Raw genomic sequence first — 27,775 nt, 5'->3', positions numbered from 1 at the left:
ACCCATCTAAACAGACCACCGATTGTAAAAGTGAAACAAGCGGCCTAGAAGGGAGGGCTCTGATTGTAGGGGGTTGAAAACGGGATTAAGTGAATTTAAAGGGAGGAGGTGTGCTTATAAACGGAGGATCATTTTTATGTATCCAAATTAGTTGTTCACAACCAGTGATCATAGAGATAAACAGAAGAAAGACAAAGATGTATTAGGAGCGATGGAAGACAAAGATGTATTAGGAGCAATGGATGGCTCTAGGGATGTGCTTCTACAGTAGAAAATCCTAGACCACCAAGGTTTAGCACCTGGATCAGACTTACTGATCCTTGTCAAATGTAGCCAGTCTGACCCCAACTTCCTTTGAGCTGGGCTGGTTTACTGTGACCCAGACACGTTCCACTTCTATAGAGGCAGTTTGTGCAGAATAAAATGGTAACAGTTTGGACAGACAGAAAAGAAAGAAACCCGGCAGATAACGAAAGAGAAATCATTCAAGACAGATGGCCTAATTTGAATTCAGAGGCCCCAAAAGTCACATCAAAATACTATGCTCAGTTTAAATAGAACAGGGATTTTGTGTTTAGAAATAAAAATAATTAAGTACCAATTTCAATAAATTTAGATTTGACTTCATACCATTTGACCCTACAAGAAAAAAATCAATGTTGTAATATGGGTCAAATTCCAAAGTGAGTTAAGAGTTTATAATAAAAACAATGTTAATGCTCTGTTAGCTTTTTGGAGGTTAACTATGAATCAGAGAGATATTTCATATTGCAAAGTAGCATTTTCTGACTTAGAAATTAATTTTATTTTATTCAGTATCTCTATTTTAAAGCTATACAAAACTTCTTTCATGTGTGAAGACAAAACTTTGTTCCTAAGCAAAAATTTTTAATGAAGCCTTGCCTATAGGAGTGATACAGAACCACAAACCCAGACACTTTTACTACATCATATCTTTTAAAAATTACATGAAGGAATTGGATAAATAAAGGGAAAATACACTTTCCTATTAGGTTAAAATGCTACATATATAATTTATCTTCCTAATGAAATGAAAACATTTTCAAAGCTTTTGAGACAGCCTAGAAGGATGTAACAGCAGACATTATTAGTCACCTAATAAAAATCCATTCCCTCACCCCATCCTTTCTTTAACAGTATTTGACTTTGGTTGGGTATTCACCCTTCTCTCCGTAGTCATATGCTTCAGGGAGGGCTGGCACCAACCCCAGAGCCAACTGGAGAATCCTAATTAGCCTAAGTTAATTATGGTGGATCCATTGTCCGGGATAAGCTGGGGCATACTAAGATGTTAACACTGCCAAAAAGATGTTGAAGGGAAGTCTGTAGAGTGTGGAGTTGAGAGTGTGGGAACTCATACAGGAGGTGGTGGTGTCATTCTGAAAAAGCAATAGGGACACACAAGCCACTGAATACTGCATCTGCTGCATCGAGATGTGATGGCAGGAATGGCAGCCATCTTGAAATCAGGAAGAAAACCTGTCTGGGGCCAGTGCCTTCACATCCAGGATGCCATGGTGAGAAATGGAAAGAACCTGGGTCTCGGACGATGTCATCAACCTCATCAAATGAATCAATGATGAATAAATCAATTCTTCTTAAAACTTCTTGGTTATATCTGAGGTAGTAACTTTTCCTTATAGTTTAAATTTTTATTTGAGTTTTCTGTTACTTGCAGCCAAAAGCATTCTAACTGCTTCAAATCTGAATTATTTAAAGCCTCTGTTTAAATATTTACAATGGAGCTATTTATAATAGCTCCAAGTGTCCTTGATAAAGGGCAACAACGAGATGCTGCTAGCAAGACATACAGACCAAAGGTATAAAACTCAGCCATACTAGTAGGTCCTAAAGTCTTACCTATTATATTTCAAATCTGGTTACTGTTCTGTTCTCCTTTCCCTATCTGCCCTCCCAACTAACACACACATACACACACACAGATACATACGTCACACTCTGATGGGCTTGGCACTAACCTTGTTAAGTTCATCAACCATGATGTAGGCCCTATTTCCCCCATTATCAATGATCAAAGCTTTTGGGAAAAGGGACATTATCTTCATTTGACAAAATGGTAGAAGAAACTAATTTGGTGTAAAGTTTATTTTCTCAAAGAAGCACTTTATATATAAGATTTTAAAAGGTCTAAAGTTATGAGATTTTACTGATTCATATTTATTGACCACCTACCATATGTGAGGATACCATTTAAAATTTTTACCTGACAACTCAAGATAACTTACAGTATATTTAACTGCAACTAAAACAAAGTCCTTCTGTTGCTACCAAGATAGACCTGAAATTAATATCTTCCTTTGTATGGTACAGCTTCTAATGATTGGAAACATGCCTTTCACCTGCCTCAACCAGTATCCCCATGGCAATATCGCCTAAACTATGTCTGATGGAACACAAGAGGGTAATAGACGTTCTGAGATCCATTGTCAAATATGTTGGGTTACTGAAGATTCACAAAGCCTATTAGAGCATATGAACTGTTCTGAGAAGTCCTGTCATAAAGAAATTTGAATTTAATCCAGTATTTTCAAAACTTACTTGACTTTATAATAAACTACTTTTCACTAAATATCTTTTTAATACCTTGAGGAAACTAGTAATCCTCAAAATATAAGGTATATTCCCCTCTAATATAGCCACTACTCAATTTAGAAGTAACAAATAGAATAAATGTTTAAAAAAAAAAACCACATCAAGCTGGAGCTATGCTTTAACAATCTACAGAGAGTACAAGTTATTCCTAAGTAACTTTCTTCCACAGTCTGGCATCATATTTTCCAATACTACAAGTGGAGAGCACAAAATGCAATCACTTCTCAAATGATTTCCTAAAACAATGCCTGTATCATGGAATACTCCAAGACTAAAACTTCAAAATGACTCATAATGTCACGTAAAATTCAAACTAGTCTCCTTGGCTTATCTGTTTTACTCATTGATATAGCTCCAGAACCTGGTCTAGTGCCTACAGAGGGTAGGTGATCAATGAATCCTTGGCTCTAGGAATAAATGGAAAAAAAATGGATGAATGAATGAATATTTCCATTGTGAGCTTTCAGCCCTGGTCTGGTTTTATCTTCTAACTTTCTCAGACATATACAACAAGTGTTCCACCACTGATATCTTTGTTCATGCCTATATAACCTTATAGGCAACATCCTTCTCTCTACCTATTCAAATCCTGACCATACTTTCAAATCCAGATTAAGCCCAAACCCCTGCATGAGACTGACCTCATCCTCCTCTGACTCCCTCTGCCCCACATTCCCTGACAATATCAGAAGAGTTGGATATTCATTTTTCCTAAACTAGATCACATGTTTTCTCTATCAGTAAATAATAAACTCCTTTAAATCCAAGACCATGTCATAAACTACTTTAGGAGATATTAGAGTGGAAAGGCACATGATAAGAATTCCATGAAAACTTTTTATTGATTATATTTTATTAAAAGTCTGGCATCTTGGTGTGTAATAAGAATAGTCTGAAATTCCTAGAATTTCTAAACTATACATTACTAAAATCAATAGTTAAAAGGACCAAGTTCTGAATAAAGAAGAAGTATTACCCAAGTTCTAAAGAAACTGTTCCCTCTGGTTTTAACCTCTTTGACTCCATTTTCTAATTGGGAAAAGAGCTCTGTGGTATTTCTCTACAGGTACTGAATGAGCAACAAATACTGCTTGTAAAGCCCCTGATAAATGAGGACTTTATCTCACAGTCCTGGAAGAAATCCTGATGTCCTAAATTATGTAATCCTGGTATTACATTATATTAGTCTGGTTCATATAAAATGTAAGCTACAAAAATACCAAAGCTAAGAAAAAATATTTACTCATGCTTTTACTGAGACACAGAAAGAGGATGCATGCATTGCCAAAATTCCATAGAACATGCTCAAACTAAAGCAACAATGCCTTAGTTATTAAAGAAGGCAATGGCCTGAAGCAGTACTTAGGAACAAAGATCACTTCGCCCCGGCAAGAGTCAATATTTAAGAACACAGTGAGTAATTCCCACTTCAGGTTCATGAACATATTTCTTTTTAAGAGCTTCTTTTTGGTTAAAATTTTTATTTGTGGTTTTCCTACTTGTGATCCATGAACCTAAGAATGAACAAAAACCTGAAACATGAAACTCTAGTAGGCCAAAGTGTCAGAGTAGACAGAATTCTGATTTTAAGAACTTCTCAATAAGGGTTACTCAAGATTTGTACTTTACTTTCAGTCTCCAAAAGTACACATTTACCTACTCTGCCTAAAGACCTACATTGAATGTTCTATAAACAACTGTGAAAAATGCATGAATGACACCTCCAGACCGTATCAAAACACTGGGGCTCTTAGCTTAATTTCAAAATATTTGAATCCAAACTAGTATTATTGTTGCTAATAGAAACTCCATTTATAAATGATCAGCTAAATTTTTTAAATGTCCTAGTTGAGCTAACTGTGAGCTAAAAATAACCATTAACCTTATTTCCAGCACTAGCCGTGTGACCTTGAGCACCTCAATTTTCACATCTGCAAAATGAGAACAGGACTGGGTAGCTTCTTGCTGTTGCTGCTAAGTCGCTTCAGTCGTGTTTGACTCTGTGTGACCCCATAGATGGCAGCCCACCAGGCTCTACTGTCCCTGGGATTCTCCAGGCAAGAACACTGGAGTGGGTTGCCATTTTCTTCTCCAATGCATGAAAGTGAAAAGTGAAAGTGAAGTCGCTCAGTCGTGTCCGACTCTTAGCGACCCCATGGATTGTAGCCCACCAGGCCCCTCCATCCATGGGATTTTCCAGGCAAGAGTACTGGAGTGGGGTGCCATTGTCTTCTCCGGCATAGCTTCTTAGGTCCTCTCAAATACAAAAACTAATATAATGAGGGCTATTATTATAATTGTTATTAAACAAATGAATGAAAAATATAATTAGAGATTTGGAAAAACATTAGGTTAAGCCTGGAAGACATCATACCATAGACAAAGATTATAACAAAACCCCCAAATCCTCTCTCTGTAGCACCCAACTGTCATCAAACCCAGGAGTTTTATGGAGGTAAATGGCTTTCTGGCCACACTGATATCCTATTGGGAGCAATTAAAGGGTCTTAAAATCAACCTGCCATAAGAGAGATGTGAGAGTCCTGGCTCCACACTGAAACTCTGGGTGAAGTGCCTCATTTCCCATGGTCTCAGGATGTCAAATCTAAAGCCAGACTCTCAACGGTGACTCACTGCTCACAGGGGGCTGTGTGTGCTGGTGGGTAAATCCACAGGCACTCTGCAGATGCAGCTGGATTTGGATTCAGGCTCTACCACTTTCTGGCTGCATGACCTCCAGCAAGTAACTCAACCTCACCAACCTTAATTTAATTCTCGGTGAAATTAGAATGACTCTATTCATTCTTCAGGGCTGTGATGAAGGCTAAATTAGACACTTATGAAGACTTTGGCATATGTTGAGCACACAAATGGATATGCCATCTTCCCTCACTACTTCTTCCTTCCTTTCACATGGGTGGGACAGAGTCTAGCGCAGCAGGTAACAGCCATATTCTTCATCAGATGGTCAGTTTCCTTAGGGCCAAGAGTATGTCTGATTCATCTTTGGATCCCAGTGCCCAGCAGAGGATCACACAATATAAAGCAGAGGGCACACAATATAAATGCTTGTTGAATGGGGAAAAAATGAGAACCCTTTCGGTCTGAGGATGTTAAGATTATCCAGGCCATAGTCAAAAGAAAATGTGAATCTTCAGCTTGGCCAAATAGGCAGATGCTACAAACTAGTATGTAGTTCAAAGCAAATAAAATAAGCTATTCTGAATTCTAATAATTACACTCTTGAAAATATAAAAACCTAGTTGCCCTACAGCTCCCAATTTTAGTTTTGAGAACCTAGTTCTTTCCGAAACAATGGAGTGGGTAACCACAAAAACTTGTGGAATCTCTTTTCCTAGAAAACATGAACAACAGGAGAGAAGCCAGTCTGTCTGGAAATTGCTTCAAAATCTGTCTATAAGCAGGGGCTGGACTAGATTAGATGTCCCTTAGAGGATCCTTCCAGAGCCACACCACTAAGACGTTAAGGGAAATAACTAAAGCAAGTCTCTGTTATTTATACTCAGGAAAATAAAACGATTTAACATCTCCCAACATACTCATTAGAAATAATTTTACTTGGACCTAGTGATCCTTTTACAAACATTTTCCCCTTAAATTATACTAAACCATCCTAAGCTATTAATTTGAATATGAGCTCTCTCTAAAATGACAGAATGAAGATTGTACTTAACACTGAAAACAAGACTATTTCTCTTTTGTTCTTCTTTTTCAACCTACTTGTTCCTATGCACCCCAAATCTACTCATCCCCAAAGCTTTATCAGAAGCACTGTCCACCCAAGTGCTCCAACTCAGCTCTCCACTGATGAACTTCTAATGCATCCATCACTCAGATTCCACTGTGCTCCTGATTACTGTTATGACGTCTTCTATTTGTACCTGTTTCACAAATGACAGTTCTTGTTTCCCGAGCTGAAGGGTAAGCTCCCTGAGCAAGGTCCACGTTTTCTATTTCTCATGGATTCCTCTGCTGTGTCAACACTGAGTTAATGACAAATGTTTATCAATTCTTATTGGCTGACTGGATTAACATGGAGAGAGCAAGAACTATAGAACACTCTGTACTGAGCACCTGCATGAAGCTTTGGCAAAGTCTAAAATAAAGCTTTTCATGGAAAAAAGCACTAAGCGCTGAATTCCTCATATTTCATCTTGAGGGTAAAATCATATTTCAGGCTTATCTTTGAAAATCAGGTAGTTATATGTTCATAATATTTTAGGGCAACTTCAACTTAACTGAGATAAAATTCCAAACAGAATTGCAAAATCTAGTAATCATTTCACAATGTATATGTATGTCAAATCATGTTGCACACTTTAAATATATATAATTTTGTCATTTTTACATCAATAAAGCTGAGTAAAAGAAGAAAAAAAGAGGGAGGGGATATATGCATGTTTATCACTGATTCACACTGCAGAAGCCAATACAACATTGTAAAGCAATTATCCTCCAATTAAACATTTAAAAAATTAAAGAAAATAAAAATAAGCTCTTAAAAAGTAATGAATAAAATGAAGCTTTTCAGACTACTACATGTATGTTGATATTTGTCATTTACCAGGGACTAGAATAGCTGACAGTTAATACACAAAGGGGTTAAAGGGAAAGACCAGAGGTAAAGATCACATTGGTTTAGCTCCTGTCTGTGAGGAATGAGGAACTACCAAGGTGAGCCCACTCAAGGCAGATGGAGGCCATGTGGGAAGCCCAGCACACTCCCCACATCACAGAGCTGTGTAGTTTCTGATTCTACAAAGGATCAATTATTCATTCTGTCAGGCCAAGTCAGTCTGGGGGATAATAAATAGAAAGAAAAGGTGCTTTAGAAAATTAAAATGTAATAACAGTATTTAAAACAAACAAGTAAAACTTATATGTTTTCTTATTCTTCATAATCCAAAAGACCCATCTAGAACAAGGCTAATGAGCTCCAGAGTTCAATCATTATGAACATTCAGAGGGCTACTCTATATACCTATTAATGGGGATGCAGAACCTCTGCTGCTTTCTTTTTCTAAAAAAAAGTATATATGTATTTTTAATTTGGCTGCATTTGGTCTTAGATGTGGCACGTGGGAATCTTTTGTTGTAACACATGAACTCACCAGCTGTGGGTCATGGGCTTAGCTGCTCCGTAGCATGTGGGATCTTAGTTCCTGGACCAGGGATTGAACCGATGTCCCCCGCATTGCAAGGTGGATTCCTAACCATTGGACCACCATAGAAATTTCCTGCTCCTTTCTTTATACATGAAAGGGGAATTTGTCCCTACTACCAGGCAGAGATACTACTTTGCTGACAAAGGTCCACATAGTCAAAGCTTTGGTTTTTCCAGCAGTCAAGCATGGATGTGAGAGTTGGACTATAAAGAAAGCTGAGCTCCAAAGAATTGATACTTTTGAACTGTGGTGTTAGAGAAGACTCTTGAGAGTCCCTTGGACTGCAAGGAGATCAAATCAGTCAATCCTAAAGGAAATCAATATTCCTTTAAATATTCATTGGAAGGACTGATGGTGAAGCTGAAACTCCAATACTTTGGCCACCTGATGTAAAGAACTGACTGACTGGAAAAGACCTTGATGCTGGGAAAGACTGAAGGCATGAGAAGAAGGGGACGACAGAGGATGAGATGGTTGGATGGCATCACCAACTCAATGGACATGAGCTTGAGTAAGCTCCGGGAGTTGGTGATGGACAGGGAAGCCTGGTGTGCTGCAGTCCATGGGGTTGCAAAGAGTCGGACACAACTGAGTGACTGAACTGAACTGAACTACCAGGCAGGTACTGTTCTAGGCACTGGGAACACAGCAGTTTACCAAACTCACAATTCTAGTTACAATTATGTAAACCCTAGCTTAGTATTTGATAGAAACAAGAGACCTCAAGGATAGTCCAAATCTCTTATCTTAGAGGAGAAAACCAAGGCCCAGACAGGTTAACTAATTTGTTTCAGTTGGTTATGGTGGCTCTATGACAACAAAGGCAGCAGGAGAAACCAGATGTCTCATCTCTCATCTAGTAAAAAAAATGCTTATTCAAGTATTTCTGGCCATGCCAGACACTATGCTAGGCACTAGGCAAACAAAAATAAGGATAAGATAGTGATCCTGTACTCCAGAAGACAATGGTAAGACAATGGAATGAGTATAATAAAAGAAGTGGTAACAGAGAAAAAGCAAATTATATTTCTAATTGCATAGAACTTTGAATATTTTACAAGAAGATGAACTGTTAATAGTTTGTTTTATCCTCCCTGTAGCCCTATGAATACAGAACACAGATTTTGTCATTCCTGTTCTATAGATGGAGAAACTGAAGTGCAAAGCAGATAAGGGAGTCTATTAAGGTCATCTCCAGTGGCAGCAAAATGCTTAGAAACCAAGTCTGTTTACTCCAAGACAGACACTTTTTTCCCCCACTAGATGGGAAAGGCAGATATTTTTATGTCCAGTTCCATTCTGATCAAGAGCACACATTTGCAAGATTGTGGCAGAACAATCTGTGGCTGCGAAAGTAGCCTTCACCAGCCTGTGAGGTCTTACTGGCTGAGCTTAGTTATTCAATGGCTGAGTAACCAACCAACAAGAAAGACTTCATTATTACTAGCATTCTTGCAGCACCCATCACATATACATAAAATAGAAGCAAAGTGCCCTCAGGGACTTAATATTGTAGCAGACAGGTACATAAACATTTTCACCCCAAAATGACATAATTAAACAAAGATCAACTAGAAGAATCATTAAAACAATGGCAAGCTGAAGACACTAAGGTTTTAGAGCGCAAACCTAGCAATGCTGCGAAGAAATAGACTCTTGGAGGGTTAAACAGAGAACAGAAGCCTTGAAAGTGTAACGAAATATACCAAGCTTCAGATCACTGAAAGAAAAACTCTTACCAAAACTGCTCATCACATTTTTAAAACATTTTAATACCTTCGTTTCACTTGTCAGCTTTACTCAAAACAATTATGTGAATATTCAATTTCCCTCTTTCTAGGAAAGTTATATATTCTGTAACTTTTCCTATTTAAGAGGAATGAACTTATAATGGAGGTTCCCATCAGCGTGCTGTGGCAAAGAGATTACAGTAGTGTGGTTTCATTGTGTATTCTTCCACTCTCCTCAGAAGTAATCTACATAAAAGGAATCTCATCATTTTATCCTATACATAGTAAAAGTTGCGACACATCCAAGAATCACTTTTATAAAAAGTAAAAGGGAGAAGAAAAAAGCATTTCTTAGAGTTCAGTTTTAAATATTAATTTTACTTGTTTGATAACCTCATATCATATTTTATTTATATACTATTTACCATGGCCTTTATAATATGACCAAACCATTTTAACCCTTAGCACTTTGTTGAATTATTAACAAAATAAGCAAAGCTAAAAAGAAAAATAACTAGTGACAGGAAGAATTTATTTAGGAACTAGGCCAAACAGTAAAAATTATAATCCTTTCAAAAAAATAATGTTAGCCTTATTAAAAATACAACTCAGCTAAAAAAAAAAAACCAAAAAACCTCTCTAGTATTTCCTTAGTATACTCAAGGAATTCACATTTATAACCAACTGCTTTCCATTTAAATATTTACTGAATTTTATGGAATGATAAATAGGCCTTCCCAGTTGGCGCTAGTGGTAAAGAACCCATCTGGCAAGGCAGGAAATGCAAAAGATGTGGGTTCAATACCTGGGTCAGGAAGATCCCTTGGAGGAGGGTGGGGCAACCCACTCCAGTATTCTTGCCTAGAGAATCCCATGGACAGAGGATACAGTCCATAGGGGCTGCAGAGTCGGACACAACTAAAGCAACTTAGCAGGCATGGGGTGATAAACAGCAATTTAAATGACAATTCAGAACTACCAATAGGTTTCATTAGAATTACTAACAGTACATCAAATAATTATTTCATGATATTTTCTAATCCTTAAGGCTTAGTTCCACCACAAGAAAATATATTTTAATAAACGAGCTTAAAATCTGAATTAAAAGTTTGATCATCAACTTTTTTTGGCAGGAGAGGAATAGGGCTTGATTCATCTCTAGAGCATCAAGAGAAAGACCACTGGGCCAAATCAGACCCTAAATAGTTACAGGAGGTGATTAAACACGCAGCGACAGTGACATCTAGTGTTAACAACTGCAAGCCAGCAGACTGCCATTAAACCCTCCCAACTGCTAATAAACAACTATTCAAAGCTTCTCTTCTTTAAAAACCAACAAACAGAACTTTTGCCTTGTATCCAAAGATTACTCATAATCAAAGTGTTTCAATAAGTTTTCCTCCAGACATTAAAAAAAAAATCCTAAGAGAAAAACATCTTAGAGAGTAAACACAACACAGAAGACCTAAAAGTTGAAAGCACTGTTTATTCTGTGTGTCCAGCACCTTTAACTACTCCCCCTGGCTACAGGTTAATGCAGAAGTAATCTGGGACATGGCCTGATGAGTATACCATAGACATTTAAACTTCCAGTTACTATAAAAGCAAAGATATTGCACAAGCTAGTACTTGATGACACATTAAGAAAAAGCAATTTAGGACATTTCAGGAATACCTGAAGAAGATTAAATCAGAAGCAAAACAAAACAAAAACAACTTTAGCTGCTGCACTGAAAAACAAGCTCTACATTTCAGCCCTTGCTACCTCCAATATTTTTGTTGCTTTGAAAGGTCCACTTATTAAACAGTAGATATTTTTGCCTAGGGGCTTAACATTTGGCAGCATAGGTTCATTTACTATAGTATTTTTATAGTTTTATGCTCTAGATCAATCTATAAAAGTAAGCAAAATTCTAAAAATTATTTTTGGCCAGAATGATATTTTGTAAAAAATAAAGTTAGCATTAGATGAAGCTTACCTATTTTTTTTGGAAAGTTCATCCTTTCCCCTTTTAACTCCAAATATTCTTGTGATCAAGGTACTGAAGAGAAGTGTGGATGAATTTCTCACCTGTGTAAAAATACACAGTACAAGTTAAGAAATATTCATGGCATGAAACCAACATTTACAATGTTCAAACATTTACAATGTTCAAAACCATTACCCGATTGCCTAGTGTGTGGCTAAAGAAGATATAGTTGTGTTCATAAAATAAGACAATTTTCAATAACTTTATAGCAATTACTTCATTACTATGAAGGACTTCCTCTTAAACTGAGCTCAACAATCCAACCACATGTACATAACACAGCTTTTTCCTGTACTTCTTTACAACCACCAACTGTTGCATTATCTGTTTGTACCTGTATCATCAAGTAACCATTTTTAAAAAAACAAAACCAATAAATTCATTTTTCTACATCATTTCTGATGAATATCCCAAGAAAGAGCTTAGCTCTTTCCTTTTATTTTCTACAATCATTTACCTATGAGAAAATACTTATCAGATCTAACTCAATGGATCCACATTATTAATATGGCCAATAAAATACTAATCTGCTTCCCAACCAACGTATCAAGACAGTTTCCTATGTCATAAAAATGTCTTGAGTATCAAGGCATATTGTGCTGTGCTTAGTTGCTCAGTAGTGTCTGACTCTTTGGGACTCCATGGACTGTAGCCCACCAGGCTTTCCTAACCATGGGGATTCTCCAGACAAGAATACTGGAGTGGGTTGCCATGCCCTCTTCCAAGGGACTTCCCAACCCAGGGATCAACCCAGGTCTCCTGCACTGCAGGCGGACTCCTTACCATCTGAGCCACCAGGGACATTGAAGGTGAAAGTCGGTTAGTCATGTCTGACTCAGACGTGTCTGACTCTTTATAGCAACCCCATCAACTATATAGTCCATGAAATTCTCCAGGCCAGAATACTGCAGTGGGTAGCCTTTTCCTTCTCCAGGGGATCTTCCCAGCCCAGGGATCGAATCCAGGCCTCCTGCATTGCAGGCAGATTCTTTACCAGCTGAGGCACAAGGGAAGCCCTATACCAGGGATATTGGGCTTCCTCAATTACCTTGCCAAATCTGAGTAGAGATGTATAAATATGTACTGACTTTCCTAAGTATGTAAGGCCGTATACTAGCACCATGGAGAATATCCAGAAATAGAAGACACACACTTATTGCTAACACAGAGCTCATATTCTAATTAGACAGGAGTTATACAGTGTGTTAAAATAGCAATGTAAGAAGAAAGGTAGCTGACAGTAACAATGTAGGATTTAGAAAACAGCTTCCCGAAACTACTGCAGTAAGGATCACACACTCAAACGCCCACAAAGGCAGTGAGTTACACAGGCGGCAGAGGACTGGGTCTAAGGCAGGCACTATTAAGCTGAAGCTGAAGCTAATGCCCTGAGGAAAATGTAAGCCCGGTGTTGCCAGATCTTCTGCTTTTTCAACAGAAGCCAGAAACCCTAAGTTTTATGTGAATTCTATTTTGAAATGTTGGCAATAAATTAAAGAAAAAAAAAAACCCGTATTGCGGGAGCCAAATAAAACACAGTTGTGGGCCAGATTTGACATATCAGCCACCAGTGTGTAACCTCTCCTCCAGAAGCACATGACTGACTCAATTTATGTGTGGTAACTCTTGAAATGGACCACAGATACACCGGCACAATTCATACCTTAATTGCAATGAAACTCTAAAATTGGACAAGCTCACTTACATCCATTCCACAGTTAACAAACATTAATGAAATCCCTGATATCTCCAAACAAGTCACTCTGTCCTGGTACTCTACTGACATCCCCTCTGACCTAGCTCAGGTCTTACCTCTCACCTAGTCTATGGACTTGGTTCCCAAAGACTCCTTAGGTTGAAGATGACTTAGTAAAGTCATCCATGACCCTATCACCTTGAGATGGACAGGTACACACTGCTATATTTAAAAGTAACAACCAAAAAGGACCTACTGTGTAGCACAGGGGACTCTGCTCAATGTTATGCTGCAGCCTCGATGGGAAGGGAGTTTGGGGGAGAATAGATACATGTATATGCATGGCTGAGTCGCTCTGTTGTGCTCCTGAAACTACCACAAAATTGTTAGTAGGTTACACACCAATATAAAATTAAAAGTTGGTTGTTGTTTTTTTTTAAAGAATCACACAAAAGCATAAAACGAGAAGAAAAATCAATACACAAACTTCATCTTGCCCTAAACCAAACTTTCTGACAAAGACTGCCAGAGGCAGTAAAGTTAAAACAGGACTGCCTGGAGAGGAAAGGGGAAGCCTGAGGAGGCACACTTTATCAAAACCATAGAGGACTGTTTTACAGACTGAATGAGGGCCTGCAGAAGGAAAACTCCCTTGTTTGATTCAACAGGCTGAAGGCAGGAGACACATAATGTCTTTGAGTAATGTTAAGATGGATCAGAAGGATTACCATCCTGATCCATTCACCATCAAGTTCCCTCATTAGTGGCCAATGACTATCATTAATTTTTCCAGTAGATACAGCAAATTAGTGGTGTTCTACCATTAATTAGTTACAGTTTTTAGAAAAACTACCATTAAAAAAAAAAAAAAGCTTTCCCTAGTGAGCTATTTGGTCATTCTGTTATCAGTTAATACAGAATTATTTCCATAAATTTACCACTTTGCAGAATAATGAGTTCAATGCCACAGTAATCTCCAAAGGTGACCAAAAGATAAACTTATAAGACATTTAAAAAATGATCCTTTTATTGAGATATAATTCATATATCATAAAATTCACTTATCTTAAAGGGTACTCTTCAGTAATTTTACTATATTCACAAAGTAGAAATGATCACCACTACTTAATTCCAGAACATTTTCATGACTCCAAAATGAAACTCTATATACATTAACAGTCATTTCCCGTCTTCCCACTCTAGGCAAGACTTTCTGTCCCTATGGATTTGCCTGTTCTGGACATCTCACACATTCCTCCAACCTTCTATATGTGGCTTTCATTCTCAAGGCTCACCCGTGTTGTTGCATTTGTCAGTATGCCATTCCTTCTTATGACTGAATAATATTCCACTTTATGGACATACTACATTAAAAAAATCTGCTCATCATTTGATGAACACTGGGTTGTTTCCACTTTTCGTCTATTATGGATAATGGTGCTATGAACACCCGTGTACAAGTTTATGTGTGAATGTGTTTTCACTTTTCTCGGGTATACACCAAGAAATGAACCTGCTGGGCCACGTGGTAACTTTATGTTAACCTTTTGAGAAACTGCCAAAGTGGCAGCATGATTTACGCTCTTACCAGCAGTATAAGAGGATTTCATTTTCACCAGTTCTCCAAATCTTCCACAATAATTGGTATTGTTCATCTTTTAAATTATAGCTATCCTACTGGATATGAAATGGACAGCTCACTAAGGTTTTGACTTGTATTTTCCTGATGCTTTTGACTTGTATTCCTGAATGCTGCTAAATCTTCCTGTTTACTGAGGCCTTCTTTAATTTCTTTAAACAATGGTTTGTAAGTTTCATTGCACAAATAAATCTTTTACTTCTTTTGTTACACTATTCCTAAATATTTTATTTTTGATGTTACTATAAATACATGTTTTCTTAACTTCATTTTTGATTATTTATTGGTAGTCTGAGTGAACTTCGGGAGATGGTGATGGACAGGGAGGCCTGGCGTGCTGCGATTCATGGGGTCGCAAAGAATCGGACACAACTGAGTGACTGAACTGAACTGAGTATACAGAAATACATCTGATTTTTGCACACTGATTTTGTGTCCTACAACTTGCTAAACTTGTTGATTAGCCCTAATTGTGTGTGTGTGTAAAATTCTTAGGATTTTCTATATATAAGTGCGATCAAAAATTAGAAATAGTTTTGCATCTTCTTTCCAATCCGGCTGATATTTATTTCTTTTTCTTGCCCAATTCCCCTACCTACAATCTCCAGTACAATGTTGAATAGATGTGACAAGAGTGGATATCTCTGTTCTATTCAAAATCTGAGGGTAAAAGCTTTCAGTCTTTTACCACTAAGTACATTGTTAACTATGGATTTTTCACTGATAGCCTTCATCAGATTGAGAAAGTTCCCTTCCATTTCTAGTTTATTACGTGTTTTTAACATAAAATAGTGTTAGATTGTGTCAACTGCTTTTTTGCCTCTGCTTAAATGATCATGTGGTTTTTCGTTCTTTATTCATATAGCTCATATATTAATTGACTTTCATATGTTGAAGTATATATACTGTTTTTAAAATATAGATATTATTCAACATAGTATTTTAAAAGTTATGGTAGATATAGACCAAAATAACTAGCATGAAGACTACATGTTACTCAAGATAGAATAGTGTTCTTGTTTCTGTGTGATACTATCAGTAGTTCAAGAGTATCTGTTTTAGGGACCCTTTTTTATTTTCTAATAGTTCACCCACACTTTCTGTCCCTGTGCATTGCTGTTCAGTCTCTAACTCGTGTCCAACTCTCTTTGCAACCCTATGGACTGCAGCATGCCAGGCTTCCCTGTCCTTCACCATCTCCTGCAGATTGATCAAATTCATGTCCACTGAGTCAGTGATACTATCTAATCATCTCATTCTCTGCTGCCTTCTCCTTTTGCCCTCAAGCTTTCCCAGCATCAGGGTCTTTTCCAATGAGTAGGTTTTCACATCAGATGGCCAAAGTATTAAGTTTCAGCTTCAGCCCTTCCAATGAATATTCAGGACTGATTTCCTTTAGGATTGACAGGTTTGATCTTCTGGCAGTCCAAAGAACTCTCAAGAGTCTTCTTCAGAATCACAGTTTGAAAGCATCAATTCTTCAGTGCTCAGCTTTCCTTATGGTACCACTCTCACATCCATACAGGACTACTGGAAAAACCACAGCTTTAACTAGGCAGGCCTTTGCCAGCAAAGTGATGTCTGCTTTTTAACAGACTGTCTAGGTTTGTCATAGCTTTCCTTCCAAGAAGCAACTATCTTTTAATTTCATGGCTGCAGCCATGATCCATAGTGATTTTGGAGCCCAAGAAAATAAAATCTGTCACTGCTTCCACTTTTTCCCCTTCTATTTGCCAAGAAGTGAAGGGATCAGATGCCATCATCTTAGTTTTTTAAATGCTGGGTTTCAAGCCAGCTTTTTCACGTTCCTCTTTCACCTTTATCAAGACGCTCTTTAGTTCCTCTTGACTTTCTGCCATTAGAGTGGAATCATCTGTATATCTGAGGTTGTTGATATTTTTCCCAGCAATCTTGATTCCAGCTTGTGATTCATTCAGCCCAGCATTTTGCATGATGTACTCTGCATATAAGTTAAATAAGCAGAGTGACAATACACAGCCTTGTCATACTCCTTTCCCAATTTTGAACAAGTTAGTTGTTCTATTTCCAGTTTTTGACTGTTGCTTCTTGGCCTGCACGCAGGTTTCTCAGGAGACAGGTAAAGTGATCTGGTACTCCCATCTCTTTAAAAGTTCCCACAGTTTGCTATGATCCACACGGTCAAAGACTTTAGCATAGCACGTCCTTGTTCAGTCTAAAGCTAATGAGGAGGAGAACTAAGAAGTACAATTGAGAAAAAGTTTGTGACTAACTGACAAACTGCATCATCAACTCCTAAAACACTGATAGTAAATACTAATGCGATTCATAGATGTTAAATCTTAACATAGGTAATGAAAAAGTTCATATACAGCGATAGCATATTTTGAAAAACTCACAGCAGGAATGGCAATGAAAACAGTCCTGCTTATTAGCATGGAAGGACCAAGAGAATGCAAATTAAAAGGAAAGGAATGACAGAAAAGAGTAAGTCAAGATAAAGTTAGAAATGGACAGAATAGAATGGTTCCCAAATAGCTCTAGCTACAATCAATCCTTGTCACAAACAAAATGCCAGAAAACCTGTTCCCTTACTGCCTTCTCCATCACACCCCCAACATATGGCTCATAGAGATTTGGTATTTGGCTACAAACTGACAACTGCTACCAAAGTTTTTCCTGAGTACATATGCTTTTTCTTTCCTTTCTAGTATGAAAAAGTTTTCATACAGATTTCTGTGAGATCCAGAAGAGCTAGGTTAATGAAAATAAGGTTGCACAAAGCATTGTGTGTGTGTTTCTAAGTGTGTGTCTGTGAAGCATGTATGCATGTGCACATATATATGTCTGTGTTAGTCACTCAGTCATGTCTGACTCTTTGCAACCCCACAAACTGTAGTCCATCAGGCTCCTCTGTCCATGGAATTCTCCAGACAAGAATACTGAAGTGGGTAGCCATTCCCTTCTCTAGAAGATCTTCCCGACCCGAGGTCTACTGCGTTGCAGACAGATTCTTTACTGTTTCAGTCACTAGTTCAGTTCAGTTCAGTCGCTCAGTTGTGTCCAGCTCTTTGCGACCCCATGAATCGCAGCACGCCAGGCCTCCCTGTCTATCACCAACTCCTGGAGTTCACTCAGACTCACGTCCATCGAGTCAGTGATGCCATCCAGCCATCCTCATCCCCTTCTCCTCCTGCCCCCAATCCCTCCCAGCATCAGAGTCTTTTCCAATGAGTCAACTCTTCGCATGAGGCGGCCAAAGTACTGGAGTTTCAACTTCAGCATCATTCCTTCCAAAGAAATCCCAGGGCTGATCTCCTTCAGAATGGACTGGTTGGATCTCCTTGCAGTCCAAGGGTCAGTCACTAAGGAAGCCCTATATTATATATTTTTCTTATACATTTGTATCTTCTTATATAACATGAATTTCTTATATAATAAGAATGCTGCCTTAACAAATATTTAAAAATATGAATGGAGAACCTACCATGTGCAATCACTATGTGGTCTGATCATTTACATACCATGTATCTTCACTCTTCATGGACAGTCATATCCTTGAGGGTGGAATTATGAAATATTTTGTCTAGAGCACACAGTGCCAATTTATCCTAAAAAGAAATCTTTCTGAATATATTAAATGGGATTTTGATTCTAATTCGCCTTCCATCACTTCTTAGCCATGGACCTTGAAAACAACATCTAAAACTTCAAGTCTCAAATCCCTTTCTGCGGAGAAGGCAATGGCACCCCACTCCAGTACTTTTGCCTGGAAAATCCCATGGACAAAGGAGCCTGGAAGGCTACAGTCCATGGCGTCGCTGAGGGTCGGACACGACTAAGCCACTTCACTTTCACTTTTCACTTTCATACATTGGAGAAGGAAATGGCAACCCACTCCAGTGTTCTTGCCTGGAGAATCCCAGGGACGGGGGAGCCTGGTGGGCTGCCGTCTATGGGATCACACAGAGTTGGACACGACTGAAGTGACTTAGTAGTAGTAGTAGTAGTATCCCTGACTGGAATTTGGAGTGACTTTCTTCCAAAGTAATAAGACACTTTTCCCACAACAGGAGAAAAGAAGAGACAGGGCTTCCAATAGCCCATACATCACCCATGGGTGAATTAAAGAAAAAGCACTCTTCCTGTGAGTGAATAAAACTCCACGCCATGGCACGTAGTATAATAAGCAGAGCATGGCTGGGTTTCAGCACCACACAGCTCTCTGCCTGGCACCCTTGCAGCAACCTTACAACCACCAGAGGACCTGCAGACAGTGCCAACAGGGGCACAGAGTGCACGGGGCAGCCCTGCTGGGAAGATCTGAAAGGCTCTTTTTTCTCCTCTGAAACCCACTGCATACTGTAAACCAGAGGTGGCCCAAAGAGATGAAAAGTCAGATGGACCAGATAGTAATATAAACCTAGTGTGGGTCTTGGAGGACCCTAATGTGGCCTACTCAACAGAGCTTCCAGGCAAACTAAAAAGATGAGTTACCTGTCCAGCAATGAGGATACAGGGAAAGAAGATCAGGCATCTGAACATAAAAAAGGGAATGCCCAGAAATGTCCCCGATTCCAAAACTTGCCTGGAAAATTCTCAGTTTCCATGGGTATACACACCTAGAAAATTATGTTTGGTACCTAATTTTTAACTAAACAAGCGTCATCTAACATATGTGTTGACGATTATCACTTGCCACCACCTTTACTCATATTTCTCTATTCTGAGCCACCATCATCACTTGGCAGAATTATTACAATATCTTCCTGAGTGGTTTTCTACCTTCTCTCACCTCACAATCAAGACTCCATTTTTCACTCCATCAGTCAAATCCCATCATCCCCCTACTGTGAAACTCTCTCAGGCAGGATTTCTCAACAGCAAGCGTCAAGCCTCAGACACCAATGGTGGCTGCGGCTCATTCATCCATTTGCAGACTCAGATGAGACTCCGCATCATGTGGCACTGGATCTGGCTTCTCTAGCAGCTGCCCAAGGGTAGTGCCAATACCTGCCCACATTGTGAACTTTGACCAGGAGAGACAGAGGGTGGGACTGTTTTCAGAGCTGGTAGTTTCACACGGCCTGGCTAGAAGAAACACCACACGACCAGACAACGAGCTCAGTTTTCCTCCAGGTTAACCTGTAAGGCCTGCTTGTTAATGTCTTTTCTCACCTCACTTCCCAACATTCCTGCTGCTTTGGGTTTGTATCATTCAATTAAAAACTTAGCACCTAGGCTATATCTTCAGCTCTGCTTTCTGAGGGACAGGTCAAAACCCTACAAGATAAGTAAGATGTATGTATTCACTACATTTCCTGAAATATGCATAATGTTTCCCAATAATATCACAGATTCTGGAATCAGACAAATAATAGTTGTGTGTTCTTGGAAAGTTACTTCTCCTCTCTGAAACTTGTTTTTCTTATCTATAAAACAGGGCTTCTAATAATAGAATCTACCTAGCAGGATTATTCCAAGCATTAACTGTGGTAATGTAAATTCTGCCAAGCACAAGGAAAAAAGTCAATGAGACAGTCATTATTATGATTATGTCTTACTTATCCTTGTATTTCTAGTGTTTAACATTTTGCAATAATACATTTCCCCTGGATTTTAAAAATGCCTAATAGGTGGTAAAGATGAAGAGATTTGTGTGGTCTTAATACAAAGATTAAGAATCTGTACAAATATATACATGAATGCTTCTTAGAAAATGTTCCTTTACTGTAAAATTAAAATTAAGCTTGTTTTACTTTTTTTTCTCCCCCATCTAACCTACCAAGAAAAACAATTAGGTCAAAAGTACAGATGGAGTCACCTTTACGAACAAGATATATTCCTGAGAAGATGTGTACAAATAAGATTTCTCTAAATCAAACCATATTTCACACACCGTCAGGAAAAAGCACTCTTTAAACAACTTTACACAGAATGCTACAGTGAATTGTTTTGTAAAATGAAGACTTCTTCACGTTCATTGAGTATGTTGACAGGATACCTTAGATCAGACTCTTATAAGGAAGGAAGCATAACAATATGTTCAAGTCAGAGTATGGATCATTATAGCTGTGACGTTTATTTCTTCTGGTAAACACACAAACTGAATAGAAACAAAAAGATTCCTTTATGACCAGTGTTAAAAGGAAGATTCCTCCCAATAAAACTATAGATAAGCACTTAACTTCCCTGGTGGCTCAGACGGTGAAGCGTCTGTCTACAATGCAGAAGACCCGGGTTCAATCCCTGGTTTGGGAAGATCCCCTGGAGAAGGAAACGGCAATCCACTCCAGTACTATTGCCCGGAAAATCCCATGGACAGAGGAGCCTGATAGGCTACAGTCCATGGGGTCGCAAAGAGTCGGACACGACTGAGCGACTTCACTTCACTAAGCACTTACATATATTTGTGCAGACTATTAAGGGTATATGTGAGTACTACACACATATAAAAGCCATATAGAAAAAAAGAGAGAACATATTGGAATAATAAAAATTATTATATCTGTATGGTAGTTAAACACGTGACTTCTCCTTTTATGCTTTTATTTTCAAACTTTCTGCAGTGCACATGTGTTACTGTTTAAAAGGTCTTTTCAGAAGACTTTTCCAAAAAAATGATTCATTCATTTCTAATACTTTTAGTTTTGCCAGTTGGAAAAGTCGCTGGGTTTCACTCTCTGGAAGGCCTTTCACAGAGAACATTTGTCTGTTCTTGCAGAATGAATGGAGAAAAGAAAACAATACTGGGATTTCTGGCAATCAGTTTTATGATCTCAACTCTTCCTGATGGTCAAGCCACATTCCTACCTACCTCTCCTGACCATATACAGGTATTGCTCTGTTTTCCTGTAAATGCAAAAGGTAAACACCATGTCCTCAGGAGTAGTTAGGCAATGCTCCTAGGCAGGATTGCAGATATTTACCTTTCTTACAGGAAGCCGTACAGTTTTCCAGGCAACAGCTGGCAACCTGGAGGATTCCTCTTTACACTGGGAGTCTGTGCCCTGGGCTATACTGCAGTATACTGACTCTCAATTAGAGGCTCATCAGAGAGTCATGAAATGGTTTGTGCAGCTCACTGATTGGGAAGTCTGCCTTTCTAGTAAATACTCTTATTCTTCAGATCTAGCTTCTTTTCTCCTCTCCCTTTACCAATCTTTTCTTTCTTTTTTCTAATGACACAGTCATGTGCCTACAAACCACAGGTTAGTGTTCTTTATTCCACAAGGCACAGTGATGCAGGAAAACAATAAAATCATGGTGTTTTCTCCAGTCATTAAAAAAAAGTTAAAGTTTACTTTCTTAAATCCAACAATTATATTAGGTATTGCCAACAATCTTATAATTCTCAATCAAAAAGTTTTTGCATATATTGCAAAAAACAAAACAAAATAAGTGAGTCAACATTTAACCTCCGTTTTAATCTTTTGCGATTGTTTTTTTCATCTTTTGATAGAGTATATTTCCAGCATTCATTCAACACACTGATACCCAGGGCCTACAACATCCAAAAGAAAGACACGTTCAGATACTAAGAGTTGTTCTGCTTCCAGCTCAACATCAAGTGGAAATCAAAACATCAAATGAGGTATCACTTCATACTTGTTAAGATGTCTATTACCAAAAAAACAGAAAATAACAAGTGCTGATGAGGATGTGAAGAAACTGGAACTCTTGTGAACTGCTGATGAGAGTATAAAACAGTGCTTCCACTGTGGAACACAATTCCTCAAAAACTTAGATACAGAATTAGTATATGATATACACAAATGCCTTGAAAGCAGGGACTCAGACAGTTACTCGTACACCAGTGCAAGTATACAAGCTCACTACAACATTATTCACAACAGCCAAAGAGAAACAGTTTAAGTGTTCATCAACAGGTGAATGAATAAACAAAATGTCATATATCCACACAACAGCATTTCATTCAGCCTTAAAAAAGAATGAAATTATGATACATGCTACAACATGGATGAACCCTGAAAACACCATGCTAAATGAAATAATCCAGACACAAAGGACAAATATTATATGATTCTACCTACATAAGGTACCTAGAATAGGCAAATTCACAGAGACAAAAAGTAGAACAGAGACTACCAGGGGTTGGGAGGAAGAGGGCGGAGGGGAGTTATTATCCAACGGGTACAGAGCTTCTGTTTGGAATGATGAAAAAGCTCTGAAAATGGAGTGGTGATGACTACGCAACATTGTGAATGTAATTAATACCACTGAAATGTACAGTTAAAAATGGTTTTAGTTTTTTTTTTAAAAGATAATTGACAGTTTAAACAAAAATAATAACAATGTAGTTTACATTTAAAATATACATAAAAGCAAAATCTATCGTAAGAGCACAAAGACTGGGAGGAGAGAAATGGGAGTACATACTGCTAAGTTCTTAAACTTTAAAGGAAATGGTAAAATACTACTTGAGGACAGACTACGATGTTGAAGATATATATTAATACTATAAACTCTAAAGCAAACACTAAAATAATAAAACAAAGAGTTATGGCTAATTAGCCAATAGAGGAGACAGAATATAACTGTAAAATACCAAGGGTCAAAATGTAGCTTGACCCAAGGATTTATCCCTTGGAGTAACTCCTTAACAAAATGCAGTATGTATTTTTTATCATTCAGTGAAAGGTTAGTTTATTAAAATCTACTCATGACCATAATTAAGTCAATGAAAATAAATGGCAAATGCACTTACTGCCCAGACTGGAGATGTAAAGCCCAGAATCGCTGCCTTAGTTCCGTCAGCAACATAAGGGATAATGATTTCTCCCAGACGCGTATCTCTGAACAAGGCTCTAAGGATATTTAAAGCATGAACCTAGAATAAAAAGTCCAAAATTAGTTGTAGGCTGAAGACCTGTATATATCCAGTAGCATAACCTCCAAACAAAAAACTTAACAAATTACAGGAAGAAATGAATAATTCACAAATAAAATTGATTTTTAATAAAACATGCCTAATAATTGATCAATCAATTTTTTTAAGTTAGCAAGATTTGAACAATGCAATACAAAAGCTTGATCCAATAGACCTATGTCAAATCCTATACCTAGGAAACAGAGGCAATACATTCTCTTCAAGCACACATGAAACATTTATTTTTAAAATGACCTCAAACCTACCACAAGCAAAGCCTCAACAAACACTAAAAAAATTAATTTCTTACAGATTATGCTCTGATCATAAGGGGTTTCCTTACATACTTTAAAAACGTACACATTTTAAAGCACGGTCAAAGAAAACAAATATTTAGAGGTGCACAACAATAAAGATGCTACACATTGACACTTGGGTGATGCATTTAAGTGGAATCTAAAAGAAACATACACCTTAAATGCATCTATTAAAAAAAACTATTATATATAGAAAGGATATAAACAAGGTCCTACTGTATAGCACAGGAAACTATAATCAATAGCCTATGATAAACCATAACAGAAAAGAAAATAAAAAACTATGTATATATAAAACTGAATCACCTAGCTGTATAGCAGAAATTAATAAAACCTTGTAGATCAGCTATAATTTTTAAAGATTGGAAAATATGTCCAATTAAGACAATAGAGAAAGAACAATAAACTCAAAACAGAAAAAGAAAATTTTAAAGATTTGAAAATTTTAAAATCAATGACTTAACCACGAGCATTAACAAAACCAAAAGATGATTCTTTCAAATGGAAACAAATTATGAGACTAACCAAGAAGAGAGAGAAGAAAATAAATAATGCCACGAATACTAAAGAGGACATGGCTAAAGGTACATCAGAGTTAAGAAAAACAAAATGTACATCAGATTACAAAGGTACATCAGTTATTAACTGACTGGTTTCCTAGTCAGAAAAATTTAGGGCAAAATAAACAATTTTCTAGAAAGCAGAACTAATCAAGCCAAATTCAAGGAGAAATGGAAAAGCTATAGAGATACTACCATCATATAAAGAAAATCAATAGTTAAAAATCTCACTCATAGACCAAAACAAAAGCAAGACACCAAACCCAACAAAATAACACACACATTCATGCACACAAAAGACCCACATGATTTTATGGATGAATTCTACCAAACATTCAAAGAATAGATAATTCCAATCTTACTTAAACCATTAAGAGAAATGCCCAAGTTTGTTTCATCAGTCCAGTACAGCCTGGCTATCAAAATAAGCTATGGACTTAAAAAAAAAAAAAAGAAGTAGGGACAGCTACTTTGAGAAATGGTATCTATTAAAGGCTCAACATATACATACCCAATAACCACTAAGTATCTACTCCAAAGAAATGTACATATATGTTCACCATTAAGCATGTAAAAGAATGTTCTTAAAAGCACTGTTCTTAATTACCTCAAATTTAAAACTATCCAAATGTTCAAAACAGAATGGATAAACAAATTATATACTGAAAAGTGAAGGTATTAGTCTCTCGGTTGTGTCCAATCTTTGTGACCCCATGGTCTGTAGCCAGCCAGGCTCCTCTGTCCACAGAATTCTTCAGGCAGGACTACTGGAGTGGGTTGCCATTTCCTTCTCCAGGGGATCTTCTCAACCCAGGGATCGAACCTGGGTCTCCTGAATTGCAGGCAGATTCTTTACCAACTGAGCCACTTGGGAAGTTCAAATTACATACTACTACTATATAGCAATGAAAATGAATAATTCACAACATGTATGATATCATAAACAAAATGTCAAAAGAAATTCTATCAAAAGAGTATAAAATGTATGGCTACATTCAGAAGAAATTTTTTAAAAAACAGGTAAACCTAAGGTGTTAAAACTAAGTTAGTGGTTATACTTGGGGGAAAGGTGCTGATTAGAAGGCAGTATGAGTGCGCTTTCAAGTGCTAAAATGTCACTTCTTGCTGAAGTGTGTTTACCGTGTGAAACTTTGTGGAGGCAAACATTATTTGTACACATCTCTGTATGCTTAGTATAATTCAACAAAAAAAGGACAGATACAGCATGAAAAAGGAAAAGCACAGGTTAATATCAATTTCAAATCCAGTGAAAATATGTGAAATAAATTTTTTTTCAAATTTTTAAGTGAATCTAGCAACATGTAAAAAAATTTGCCATTTCAAAGTTAGGAGTTCATTGTCTTATTGCAAAGGTCATATTATATTAAAAAGTCAACATAATTCATGATATTTGCAAATTCTAGAAGAAAACAATTATCTCAAAAATGCTTAAAAGCATTCAATAAAATCTAATTTCCTTGAAAAGAGGAAACCCACAGCAAATATCAGAAACAACCCAAGGATGCTGGCTATCTCTATTTCTATACAAAACTATTACTACAAGTGCCACCCAGAAGATTAAGAAAACTGTTTTAAAGAATCAGGAAAGTAAAGCAAATTTAGCATTACTTATGAAGGATATGATTATCTATAAAGAAAATTCATGGAATTTACAGATAAGTCATTAGCTGTATTACAGCAATTTAGGTAGGTGACTGAACATTTCATAAAAGATCTGTAAGACTTTTATGGAAAATTATTTTTTAATGTAATGAAAAACATTAAGAAAGATCTGAATAAATGGAGATATTAAGCCATGCGCATGAACTGAATCAAAAAAAGAAGTCATTTTTCCCAAATAATAAATTTAAATTCCAACCAAAATTCAAAAGGGCTTTCTGGGTGAACTTAACAAGCTGATTCTAAAACTTTTATGGCAGAGCAAAGGGACAAGTACTGCCAAGGTAATTCCAAAGGGGGGAACAAAAGGAGATTCATTCTATCAGATATTGAAGCTCATTTTTAAAAATACAGTAAATAAAATAGTGATTTAGGGACAGACTAACATAATAGAGCACAGAAATAGACACATATGTTGACAGAAATAGTATATGAGATAAATGGTGTTAGTACAACAGTACAAGAGAAAAGGGTGTATTATATAAAGAAGATATGAAATATCTTTCTGACTTCGTTATAGAAGGCTTTCTAAAACAATATCCAAATGTACAAACCACAAGGGCTGATATATTCCATTTTATTAAAATTTAAAACTTCTGGGCAACAACAGAATAATAAGCAAAGTGAAAAGAAGCAATAGACTGAGAGAAGATGTGTAATTCAAATAACCAAAAAGGAAAAAAAAAATCAGGAAAATAATTTTAAAACAACAACAAAAAACCCAACTCCTGCCGGACAAAGACAACCAAATTAAAGGTAGGCAAAAGGCAATTCACAGAGGTTATCCAAAAAACTAATGAATATATGGAGAGATGTTAAAGCTACCAGTTGTCAGAGAAATACAAATAAAACTGGAGGATACAATAATTTCACACCAACCAGAAAAGAAAACATTTATATACAGTGAAACTCTGCTCAGAAATTAAAATGAACTTGGAGCTCACTAACCTTAAAATATGTTGATTGGAAAAAACCCAAAATAAAACAATGTGTAGATAACACAATTCATATTCAAAGAGAAAAAAAAGCTCTTAAAGAATGAAAAACATGCATGAAATTTTTCATTTAGTGATTTATAGCTGAGAAGGAAAAAGGGGAAATAGAATACGGAGGCATCTAGAGTGTATTCAATCTGTAATGTTTTACTTCTTAAACTTGGAATTGGTTTTATGGATGTTGCTTAGTTGCCATACATTTTTATGTGCTGAAATATTTCGGATACATTTAAAAATATGTAGAAATAAACCATGGGAGAAAAGTAGCAAAGCAAATCATCTAACACCTAGAAGACTGGTCAGAGATAAAATATTAAATTTTTACTGATTTAGTAAAAATGATCACTAATGGCAATCAATGACTTTGAAGTCGAGTAAGGTTAGTAATTCAAAGCACTCTTAAAAACCAAATTCCACTATTTTCAGATGTTCTTATTAA

The 27,775-nt window shown here is 37.1% G+C and overlaps 1 protein-coding gene across 3 annotated transcripts in view; it reads right to left on the bottom strand.

Annotated features, from left to right (window-relative positions):
* The window catches only part of THADA (THADA armadillo repeat containing), a 328,815-nt gene that overhangs the window by 222,511 nt on the left and 78,529 nt on the right, over window positions 1–27,775 (bottom strand). For all 3 annotated transcript variants that reach the window (XM_069583453.1, XM_069583452.1, XM_069583454.1), the window contains 2 exons: window positions 23,623–23,745; window positions 11,530–11,621 (listed from right to left, as the gene is read on the bottom strand). In XM_069583453.1, coding sequence (XP_069439554.1) covers window positions 11,530–11,621; window positions 23,623–23,745 — 215 coding nt within the window. The remainder of the gene's footprint in view (window positions 1–11,529; window positions 11,622–23,622; window positions 23,746–27,775) is intronic.

The sequence above is a fragment of the Ovis canadensis genome, chromosome 3 (assembly GCF_042477335.2).
Source record: "Ovis canadensis isolate MfBH-ARS-UI-01 breed Bighorn chromosome 3, ARS-UI_OviCan_v2, whole genome shotgun sequence".
Lineage (NCBI taxonomy): Eukaryota > Metazoa > Chordata > Mammalia > Artiodactyla > Bovidae > Ovis > Ovis canadensis.
The sequence above is the reverse complement of the archived record's forward strand: the minus strand, read 5'-3'. Positions and strand labels throughout refer to the sequence as shown.